Source organism: Petaurus breviceps, unplaced genomic scaffold (assembly GCF_028583685.1).
Source record: "Petaurus breviceps papuanus isolate PSGF00001 unplaced genomic scaffold, PetGlider_PUasm1.0 225, whole genome shotgun sequence".
In the NCBI taxonomy this organism is placed as follows: Eukaryota; Metazoa; Chordata; class Mammalia; order Diprotodontia; family Petauridae; genus Petaurus; species Petaurus breviceps.
The window spans coordinates 22,165,063-22,177,221 of NW_027185889.1; the positions used below are offsets into that span (position 1 = coordinate 22,165,063).

Sequence of the window (12,159 nt, forward strand, 5' to 3'; positions counted from 1 at the left end):
CTCAGGTCATGGGGATTCAAAATGGTTTGGGGTGAGGTCTACAAGATCAATACCTGCTCTGTAGTGAATAGACAGAGCTGAGTCAGCCTTGAGAGATGAAATGATTTGCCCAGGGTCACACAGCCAATACATTGATAGGATCATGGTTCTAGAACTGGAAGGGCCCTCAGAGGGAATGTTGTCCAACTCCCTCATTTGACAGATTAGGAAACCGAATCCAGTAAGTTTGCATGAGAAGCTGGACACCACTCTCTCTGACTCTCAGACCAGCTCTCTCTCCACTAAACCAACTGGCTCTCAGATATGTAGTTATCTAATTTTAAATAATTTGATAATTTTATTCCCTTCTCAAGTTGTACCTTTCACAGCTCTTTTAGAAAAAATATTTTGCAATAAAATCTTGCAATGATATCCTTACTCTGGGGAGAAAAGTCTAAATGTGCAACTACTCAGCTCTGGCACTATTCAGAAAAATGTTGATGTCCTTGCAAAATAACTAAATTCTTAAACAAAAAGGTAATTTTTCAGTAAGAGAAAATTGAAGAGAAAAAAAATCCTTTCTAATTATTTAGAGCATAGATGACCAATATTCAGCCCAACAGGCTAGCCAGTGGGATACATACATACACAACATTCTCGAGGAACCAGATTAAAATGTTACCAGGAAATATTTAACAAAATAAATAAAAATACAATAAAATATAGATAATGTTACATTTTTAAACTGTCAATATGCAACCGGTAGGGATCCTTATGTACAGATTAGTGGCTGGTCCCTTTTTCTCTTTGAATTTGAATTTGAGGTCACTGGTTTAGAGCATTAGAAAACTTTTCAAATTTATATGACTGTAGGTTAGACTTTCAGGAATTTCATTCAGGTTAGATGCAGTGGAATAATTTCTGGAAGGCAATCAATTTTGGATGATAGGTATGTTCTAGGTTTAGCAAATCCCAAACTATTGTCTCTTGTTTATCACGGGAGAATTGGTGGCTGGTGGGAGGTTGGTCAGCATCAGGACAAAGGGAGGTTGGTCTGGAAAGACCAATGATACAACGGAGGCAAGTATAGGGTGTCTTGATCAAAATCTCGAAAACATGACTCAATTAAAGATCATAGCAAACAAAAAGCAAAAAAAAAAAAAAAAACAGGCAGACAAACCAAAAGCAAAAGTATATGCAAACACTAGATATATTTTAAAACAAAATCTAGATTCAATTCAATAATTTTTGAAAAGTATAAAAAAAAAGCCCAACATAGCATCCAAGTTAATTCTGCATCAATATGGTCAGCTGGTGTTTCTACTCTCATCTGTGGGGTACATTTCAACGTAGTTGAAGGTAGGGTTGTCAGTTCCACCATCTTCCTTTGTGTAAGGTTGAGGGTTTAAAATTAGTTTCTCCTAAAAGACAAGTTAAATGATCACATAATATTTCAAGGATTGTTGGTTTTCATCTGTCTAGGTATTCCCTCCACTACTACAGATTGCAACTTCTCTATGGAATGGTGTGCTAATAAATGTTTGATAACTGCTCATGGAAAAAAAAAGTATTATTAACATTTTCTGCAACACTTTCTTAACACAATCAATAATAAATAAAGCCCCAATTTGTAGTGTCTGCCAATTTTCAAAGTATAAATTCTTATATTGAAAATTTAAGTCAGAAGGAACTCTCTCCAGCCTTTATGTGCTTCAATATATGGTCTTTGTGGACTGCTGTGACCACAAAAATTCACCTCTACCCTTCTGGTGAATTTAGTAAAGCTGGCCTTGGATGACGGGGAAAAAATCGGACAGCAAACCCATACTGAAAGCCATTCCAGAGAGACAATTTAAATTGTGAAATCAGATAGTTACTTTGAGGAAATAAAAAGACTGACTGAGCAACTATTCAACTTTGACACAATTCAGAGAAAAAAAAAGTTGATATTTTTGCAAAATAAATTCTCCAACTAAGAATTTAAATGAACTCATTTTAATTAGTTAATTAATTGAAAGTCTTAAATGGACAAAGGTTACACACCACTGACTATAGTCTGAGAATTCTGGATCCCCTCTCTACCAGAAGGTACTGAGGGGGGAATCTAAGGGAAGAATGGTAGGAGAGAGAGGAGGGAAAGCTGTGTACATACACAATTTCAAATTATGATGGTCTACTTTTTTCATATTATTTTTATTTTTTCCAATTACATGTAAAGAAAGTTTTCAACATTTACTTATATAAGATTTTGAGTTCCAAATTTTTTTCTCCTTCCCTCTCTCCCCTCCTCATGACAACAGGCAATTTGATATAGGCTATATGTGTAGAATCACATTAAACATACTTCAACTTTAGATGCTCTACTTCTTTTAAAAGCTGTTTAAATCATTTCCTATTCTAATAAGGAAATAATACAGAACAGATGTGTGTCATTAAATATCACACTTTATTTTATGAAGAGATAGTCCCTCTATGTATAATTTGGCTACCCCTTAATTTATTGAGGAGGGAAGTCCAAACTTGTGATTTTTTTGGTGTAGGGGATTCTTATTGAAGAAACTCCCTCTACCAGTTCAGATCTTCAGCTATTCTTAAACTTAATAGTTTAAGAGATCTGCCTAGGACACTGAGAGTCTAAAAGGCTTTGCTAGGGTCACACTCATGGCATATATCATGAGCCCATGTCTTGTCTCCAAGGGTAATTCTTTTCACTATGATAGGCCATGTGTTTCCATACCCTTAATATATGATTTCATAAGTTGCTATGACTGAAAAAAATCATCTGATGACCAACTTTCTAATGATAAAATAAACTTGGCTAAACTGGTCCTTGGACCCCAGGTACCAAGCCTTCTATTATCAGTAGAATCTGCTGAAGCTCCCATTGTCATTGTCTTTAACCTTCAAGGGTCACCTTCACTTCAGAATGAAACTTTGGTGGAAGTATCAGAAAATCATTAACTGTCTCTTTCCCCTGTATTTCCAGGGGAGAAAAAACCCTTGACATGATTACTGTAAAATGTAGGTGTCTATGTAACAAAAAAGAAAGGAAACATACCCTCTTGAAATAATCAAAATTGGAAAAAAAATCTTCTTTGGTTAGTAAGAATCTATCATCTAAACTCTGTTTTCTTCCTCCTGAAAAACATAATGTTGTTTGCATTTTTAGAAAACATAATTGCAGTTATTAGTCTGTGAAACAAAGCCAGTTTTGAATTTCTAATCCAAAAGCAAATCTGTAACTCTTAATTAAATCTAGCGGTTTTATAGGTTTTAATGTAGATGCTGGGACACATGGGATGCTTTTCTAGATACCAGAGACAACATAGGCACCTCTAAAGTTCTAGGGTTACTTAATAACTTTATTTCTCTAAACTCATGGGATAGTTGGAACCTCCTGAAGTCCTTGTGAATATTTTGTCTTTGGTTGCATGCTTTAAGATTATTTTGCCACACAGAAGTTAAAATACCATATCACTGAGTATAATTTGCCCAGCAGGGATACTTTGTAATTGATCCCTTTTTTCCTTCCTTTTTTTTTTTTTTTTTTTTTTTTTTTTTGCTTTTTGGAGGGTGAAGGCAAGGTAATTGGGGTTAAGTGACTTGCCCAAGGTTACACGGCTAGTTTTTGTGTTAAGTGTCTGCGGTCATATTTGAACTCAGGTCCTCCTGACTTCAGGGCCAGTGCCCTATTCACCTAGCTGCCCCAACATTTTCTTATCTCTTGTTTTTATTGGTTACTTCAAACTGTTTTAAAGTCCTTAAGAGATCAACAAAATCTGACATGATATTTTACTTCATGTTTTTTACAGGGATCTCAGAGACACCAAGTCTCAGAAATATCAGGATAGAATAAGAAAAAATTAGCATCACAGAATCATAAAGTTGTAAAAGACCTTAGAAGTCACCTAATCCAACCTTTACATGAAGCATGAGTCCTCTCTGTAATATTCCCAGCAAATCATTCCTCCCTCCCTCAGATTTCTTCTGATACTTTAGACCGCTCCCTTTTCGTTACATATTCTAAATTGTATTACATTTCTTTGTGTACATGTCTTATTTTGCTTATTACTATAGATCATGAGCAGGGAACCTGCAGCCTCAAGGTCATATGTGGCCTTCCAGGTCCTCAGGTGCAGCCTTTTGACTGAATCCAAGTTTTACAGAACAAATCCTTTTATGAAGGAGATTTGTTCTGTGAAGTTTGTATTCAGTCAAAGGTCCGCACTTGAGAGAGAGAGCCACATGTGGCCTTGAGGCCACAGGTTCCCCATGCCTGCTATAAGCCATCAGTTTCTTGAAGTTTGAGCTGCCAGATTTACCTTCTGTGTCCATCTTTCTGTATATCTTTACGTCCTAGGATTCCTTAAATTGCACTGAAATGCTCATCAAGCCTAGAGACTTCCATTTCAGGGAACCTCATAAGGTATCCCATTTTTGAGTGATTTTACTTTTCAGAAAGTTCTTACTTATATGAAGGCCAAGATCTCTTTCCCTATTTTCTTCCTCCAAGGACCAAGCAACAAAGCTGATCCCTTTTCCATTGGACAATCCCAAATAGCCCTACCTATCTTCTCAGGATAGGCCCTAGAGTTACCTACTCAATGAAAATGTGAGCTAAGGTTTCTCTGTTAATTCTAAAATTACACATTGATAATCTGGAAGCCCAAATAACTAAGGTGAAACTTTAGGTTCTGGTGGTTTGTCTATATTCTGACTAATTCCACTGGCATTATGGATAAGTAATGCTTCAGGATTCCATGCCTCAGCTGGATTTTTTTTTTTTTGCTTTTTGGAGGGGGGGGAGGCAGGGTAATTGGGGTTAAGTGACTTGCCCAATGTCACATGGCTAGTAAGTGTTAAGTGTCTGATACTGGATTTGAACTCAGGTCCTCCTAACTGCAGGGCCAGTGTTCTATTCACTGTGCCACGTAACCGCTCCTCAACTGGAATTTTTAAAGCTCCTTTAAGATCTATTTCCTATATCAGGATATGAAAAGGAGACTCCATAGAAATTGCTGTGGAGACTATACTTAGATTAAATGTTATAGGATGGTTCTTTTTGCTGTTATGAAAATGGGAAAAGACGGAAAATTATTTAGACTATTACAAAAGGGCATTATAGGCAACCAGCCAACAGAAACCCAAATTCAAGTGTTATGAAAGCTAATTTGTATTCTTTACATTTGGTGACATTCTGGAAATTAATCAAAGGGAGCATTGTACTCTACCACAGCTAGTAGCAAACATCAAATCTCATTGGAATGCCCTGTTTTCATCCTGTAAATATGTAGTCTATCTAGCAGGAAACATGGAGGTAGCAATGAGTGGTAATATAGAGGAGTGAATAGAGTAAGAAATGACTGAAGGAAAAAGCATTTATGAGGTAACGAGGTGGCCCAGTAGATGCATCACCAGTCTTGGAGTCAGGAGGACCTGAGTTCAAATGTGACCCCAGACATTAGATGTGACCCTGGGCAAGTCACTTGACCCTGATTGTCTCGGGGGGGAAAAAGCATTTATTAAGCAGTTTGGAAGAAGCACCATCCCAAATGCTAACAATACAAATAGAATAAGAAAGTCTCTTCTCTCAAGGAGATCACACTCTAATAGGAGGATCCAGCTAAGGGGTATCTAGTTCTAAGGTTCTAATGGAAAGGTTCTAAGGGCTGCAAAGTAGATAGCAAACCCAGGAGGCCTGGTTCCTGCCTTTGTAGGATATGAGCTGTGTGACCATGGACAAGTTACTCAGTAGTTCTTAGTATCCTCAGAAAATTCTCTGAAACTCTAAGTTATTTGAGTAATTGATAATCATTAGTAGAGGGAATTTCCAAATAGGAAGACTCCTACACTGAAGAAATCCCAAGCTCAGAACCCATGCCTGCCCTTCAAAAATAAAAGTTCTCTATGTGAAGAAAAAAATCTAATATTAAAATTTGGGGTCATTTATTTAAGATTTTCTTATTATCCAATTAGATTATCGCATGGTAAATCATGCCATTTAACAAAAAAAAAATTGAAGTGATCAGATAATGTCGATTTGGTGAGGCACATATTGTTCTCCATGCCAGAAGGCTCTCCTGCCTTACCTCTTTCCAGGATTAGCTCAAATGGCTCAGCCCACTCTCCTGATTGATGACTGACTGCCCAGACCCCTAGTTCAAGAGGGGACCCAGCAACTTACAAGCAATGCACTACTGCTTTCTTAATTCTGCTCTCTTGTTCTCCTTCTCCTCACAGCTATCTTGACTCCTCTTGGGTACCTCCGCCCTTCCCTACCTCCCTTCCGCATCCTCTTCTGTGTTCTCTCATCCCATTAGAATGTTGTCAAACATGTTTATAGTTTTCCTAATATTGAATCAGCCCAGCATTCCAGGTATAAACCCAACCTAGTCATAATGTGTGATTTCTAGAATATGTCATTGTAGCTCCTTTGTTAATATTTTATTTTAAAATTTTTGCATCAATATTCATTAGGAATATTGACCTTTGGTTATCTTTTGCTATTTTGACTCTTTCTGGTTTAGGTATCAAGACCATAGTTGCATTATAGAAGGAATTTAATAGATATCTTTTCCAATTTTTGCAAACTGCAATGTTGAAATTAATTGCTCTTTTAATATTGGATTAGTATGTACTTGTAAATCATCTGGTCCCATGGTTTTTCTCCCCTTTGGGAGTTCATTTGTGGCTTATTTAATTTGTTTTTCTTATAGTACATTGCTTAAATTCTCTATTTCTTATTTTATTAAACTGAGTATTTTACATTTTTTTAAGAAGTCATTCATTTCATTTAATTTGTCAGGGTTTGTATTTTGGGGGGGTGTAGAGTTGGCAAAACGGTTCCTCAGAATAACCTTCATATCTTTTTTTTTTCCATTTTTGATACTGCTAATTCGGTTTTCCTGTTTTTAAAAAACCAAATTAGCCAGGGCTTCATCTATTTTGTTTTACTTTTTTTTTTTTTGCTTCTTGGAGGGCAGTTGGGGTTAAGTAACTTGCCCAAGGTCACATGGCTAGGGTTTTTTTTTTTTGTTTGTGTGTGTGTGTTAAGTGTCTGAGGCTGGATCTGAACTCAGGTCCTCCTGACTCCAGGGCCAGCGCTCTACTCACTGCGTCACCTAGCTGCCCTTGTTTTATGTTTTAAACAGCTCCTAGATTTATTAATTAATTCAATTCATGCCAATAAAATGTAATCTTATATTTTAGGGCAGGGTCTGTCTGCTTGCTTGTAATTGTATACCTATTGCTTGGCACAATGTCTTTTGCATATAATAAGCACTAAATAAATACTTTATCTCTCTGGAGCAAATAAGTCATATGTTCTACTAACAAAACTGTAGTAAGAATAATTAATACAAGTGAATATAAATTGCCATGTAAATATTACCCTAAATGAATAGTAACTAGAAACAGGTACCTGTTAGGAGACTAATAATGATTCCCACAAGGAGAGTGACCAAAGTCCCAATGGTACTAAAGTGCATATATGATAAGGAATACCAATTATCCATGAGAGGAGTTCTAGAAGGGAAAAAAAGGAGCTTTGTTATTTATTTGTCTGTGAGTCCCATGGCAAGAGTGAGGCACAAGCAATGAATAGCCCAAGTACTCCCTTGGAATCCATGAAATCTTAAGAGACTGAGAGGAAGGACTCTACCCTTTTAGGTGGGTGTCCCAGTGTGGAACTGACTGGTCAACATAGGCAAAAGTTAACAGGATCAGGAGGCAGGGACAACCTGGGATCTGGGATGCCAGATCCAATGACATGTTTAAACATCATCAGCCTAAAGCATCAGATACCATAGGTACTAGATGGGGCCCTTAGACTTTATTAAGTCCAATCCTCTCATTTTAAAGGTGAACCTAGAGACCTTCAGTGACTTAACGAACATCACACAACTAGTAAATGGCAGAGTGGATATTTAAACCTAGAATCTCTAACTCAAAATCCAGTGAGCTTCCCAGAAGTCTTCTCTCTTCTTCCTGTGTTTTGTTAAAGTAACATTGTAAAACTTATTTGAATACCTTTCAGCACTATGAACTTGAAAAGTACTTGTAGACAATGGTGTTTCTGTGGTTGTGGTCCAGTTTCCCTGGTGGTGGAAGTCAGTTATGTTACAGCCGTCAGTAATGAGGCTCAAGGGTAAAGTCCTCTCCGGAAGGGGGGGATAAAGCTGAGCTCCAATTCCAATCCAAAGGGAAATGACAAATCCAGCAGTGAGCCCTACAAATGCTCCCTGCAAAACAGAAGTGCTTTTGAGAGTCAAGAAATTGGTTGGGTTGTTGTCCTTCATTCTCCAAGAGGAACAAAATGACATCATTATACTGGGGTCAAGGTACGGTGTGTCCAACTGTGGCTGATCAGACCAATACAAGCTCAGAAGGTTCTACCACAGATCAGACACTAAGAGTCCATGTGAATATTTGGAGTAGAGATGTTTCTAAACTTATGTATCTCACATCAAGAAATAATTATCTTTGGAAGGGAAGAGAAGTGGGTAGGATATTGATCACAAAAAGGCAAACTTTCTCACAAAGTAGCTGTTCCAAAATGGAATGGTCTGCCTTGGAGGCTAGGGAGTAGTAGGTTCCCCATCACTAGCGATCTACAAGCAAAGACTTGATCATCATTCCTTGGGAAGGTTGAATAGGAGATTTTATTAAATTGGCATGACTTGGACAAGATAGCCTCTAATGTCTCTCCCTTCTAACTTGGAAGAAGTTGTGTGACTGTGATTGAGTCCTGTGACTGAGATACTGTGAAATTCAGCGGATGGTAAAGTCACTATAATTCAAAAACAAACTCATCTTCCCTCCCTAACCAGCTGCTTCTCTCAAGTTCCTTATCTCTGCCAATGGCAATATCTGATCAGCCATCCAGGCTCAAAACCTTGGTCATTGTTAGATATAGTCAAATGTAAACTCCCTAACAACAGGGGTGAATTTCATTTTTGTCTTTGTATCACCAGAGCTTAGTAGAGTTCCTGGCATTTATTAAGCATCAACTATGTGCCAGGCACTCTCCTAGATGCCCAGGTGTCAAATGCTTCCTAAGTTATAATGGTAGACAGAAATTATGGGAAAAGCCTTAAATTAGTCATAAGGGGGGTTCTAATTATTACTGTAGGTGACACTGGGAAAGGTATTTACCCAAAGAGTCTCAGCTCTGTATCTGTGAAGTGAGGCTCAAACTTCCTACCTCTGTGAATGTGAGAAAAAACACCCTTTAACCTCACATTAGTAAAAATGGAGCTAATCAATTACTTTACTTGTGCTACAATTCCCCCATCTGTAAAATGGGGATAATAATAGCACCTACCTCCCCGAGTTGTTATGAGACTAAAATGAGGCAACATTTATAAAGCACTTTGCAAACCTTAAAACCTTATATAAGTGCTCAATAATAATATTATTATTAATGATAATACCTTTTTCTTTCCTACTCTGTAGTTAGTTGTGAGAAACAAATGAGACAAATACATGAAAACACTGAAAATGTAAGGTTGTTGTTCAGTCATTTCAGTTGTATGTGACTCCTTGTGACTTATTTTGGGGTTTTCTTGGCAGAGGTACTGGAGTGGTTTGCCATTTCCTTCCCCAGCTCATTTTACAGGAGAAGAAACTGAGACAAACAGGGTGAAGTGACTTGCCCAGAGTCACACAGTTAATAAGTATCTGAGGCTGGATTTGAACTCAGGTCTTCCTGACTCCAGATACAGTGCTCTATCCACTGTGCCACCCAATTGCCCTTGAAAAAATAAGAAGTCCTTTGCAAATATAAGCCTAATTAGTGTCATGGCATTGTGGAGAGAGAAAGACTTTGACTTTCAGCCAAATGATCTGTCCACCATTCCACAATGCCATTGCTTGCAGTGAAATATTTCCATGATGCCTTAAAGAGGTCAGAGGCATCATTGTCATTGGTTTTCTCCCCTCACCCCACCCCCATCAAAATACTGGACATTGAGGAATTTGTGACATCTGATCAAAGATCAGGGTTATCAGACATGGTTGGATGTCGGAATGAGGCCCCAGATATGGTAGGGAAAGATTCATGCATTGTGACTGGTAAGGAGGTCCATGATTCCTTCCACTTCTATGAAGCTAACGTCTTTTCCATTGGCCAAAGGTAAGGAGTCTTTTAATTATCATTTGTTTTCATCTCACCATCTTTTCAAATGGCCTTTAAGTCTGATTTACTATTGATTTACTGACCCTTGAATGTCTTAGGAGGAAAGTAGAATTTTGGCCTTGAAGTCAAATTGTGTGGCTTTACCACTCCACCGTGATATGGCTATATATGTAGACAGGAGGAGCCTTGGGTTTGGAAGCAGAGGACCGGTGCTGACAACCTGGATTTGCTACCAATTCCCTGTGTGAATTGGACCATGGCTCACTTCACCTCTCAGCATCTCAGTTTCCCTAATTGTAAAAAGAAGGGACTGGACTGATCCCTAAGTCCCCTACCAACTCTAAATCCTTGACCCAATGAACTGAGTGAAAATCCTTTCTGTGATTTGATATCTCCCCAGACTTTATCCTATCACAGGATAAAACTAAATCATTTGTCATGGATTAGATGAAAATGCCAACTTAATTCAAAGGTCAGATTTCAGAGTTCTTCTCTACAAATCATGACACCACATCTCAGAATTTAGAAACTGAAACACCAACTGTTTGGGGGATACCATCTCTATTGTTAAATGGTGGGACTAGACTTGGGAAAACTTCCTTTCACATACAACCTTATTAGCTGGGTGACCCTGGACAAGTCACTTAACCTCTGTTTCATCATCTGTAAAATAGGGATAATTCATAGCATCTACCTACCAGGATGTAGTGAGGACAAAATAATATTTGTAAAGTTTTATGTAAACCTCAAAGCATAATATAAATGCTAACTATTACTACCTATCATCATCATCATTATCATCCTATGAGCATCTGGACAGCTAGGTGGCATAGCAGATAGAGTGTCAGACCTGGAGGGAGGAAGACCTCAGTTCAAATATAGCTGACATTTACTAACTGTGTGAGCCTGGGCAAGTCACTTGACCTGGTTTGCCTCAGTTTCCTCATCTGTAAAATGAGCTGGAGAAGGAAATGGCAAACCATTCCAGTATCTTTCTCAAAAAAAACCCAAATGGGTTCATGAAGAGTCAAACAATTAGAAAAATGACTAAACTGAATGAGCAGCTACTTAAAAAACAGAAAATTTTAGAATAAATGTAAATAATAAATGCATTTATAATAAATATTTATTTATGTTATATATAATAATACATAAATACAAATAAATATAATAAAAATATCTATTTAAAAGATTGAAAAAGATGGTGCACAGATACTATTGCTGTTAGGTGACATTGGGAAAGGTATTTATCTTTGACAAATATAATTTCTGCTAGCTTTGTACCTATACTACATCAGGATAAGAGAGGAGTGGAGTGGAAAGTATGCTGACCAGAGAGCCAGAAGACATGAATTAGAATCCACACTCAAGTCACTTGCTATGCATACCGTGTTTCCCCGATAATAAGACACTGTCTTATTTTTTTTGGAAAGAAAAACACCAGAGGGCTTATTTTCAGGGGAGGGCTTATTTTAATGAACATTGACAGCAATTTTAATAAACAGGTAAATGTGAACAAAAAAATGTACCTTTATTCAATAAGCAAATCACTGGGGAAGAACAGGATGACGCGCTCACTACTGCAGCTCTGATTGGATGCAGCTCCGAGCTCTGTGCATTTCACCCAGGGGGAGGGGGGTAGGTACATACAGAGGGTACCGTAATGTAGCGTGTAGCACAGGGAATCACCTTCACTACAGTAGCAATCTCAATAGGGCTTATTTTCGGGGGAGGGCTTATTTTAGAGGAATCTTACACAGTAAGGGGAGGGCTTATTTTCGGGATAGGTCTTATTATCGGGGAAACACGGTAGAAGCTTGGGAGAGGGGGTATTGATTAAGCTCCCTTAGCTTCAGTCCTGAATCTGTAATATTTGAGGGTTGGTCTAGATCAATGGTGTTAAACTCAAATACAAAGGATATGGATCGACTGAATTTTAAAATGTGATATTATTTATGTTTTATTGTTTATTTATTTATTTTGTTAAATAGGCTGTGAGCATTTGACACCTCTGGCTTATGTGATACCTAAGGTCACTCCCAGTG

The 12,159-nt window shown here is 37.7% G+C and overlaps 1 protein-coding gene across 1 annotated transcript in view; it reads right to left on the reverse strand.

Annotated features, from left to right (window-relative positions):
* Window positions 1-1,171: 1,171 nt before the first annotated feature.
* The window catches only part of LOC138166734 (sodium-coupled monocarboxylate transporter 1-like), a 39,131-nt gene continuing 28,143 nt past the window's right edge, over window positions 1,172-12,159 (reverse strand). Inside the window, exons 12-15 of the mRNA XM_069095230.1 lie at window positions 8,008-8,219; window positions 7,400-7,503; window positions 3,038-3,117; window positions 1,172-1,400 (exon numbers count right to left, since the gene is read on the reverse strand). Coding sequence (XP_068951331.1) covers window positions 1,287-1,400; window positions 3,038-3,117; window positions 7,400-7,503; window positions 8,008-8,219 — 510 coding nt within the window. The 3' untranslated portion in view covers window positions 1,172-1,286. The remainder of the gene's footprint in view (window positions 1,401-3,037; window positions 3,118-7,399; window positions 7,504-8,007; window positions 8,220-12,159) is intronic.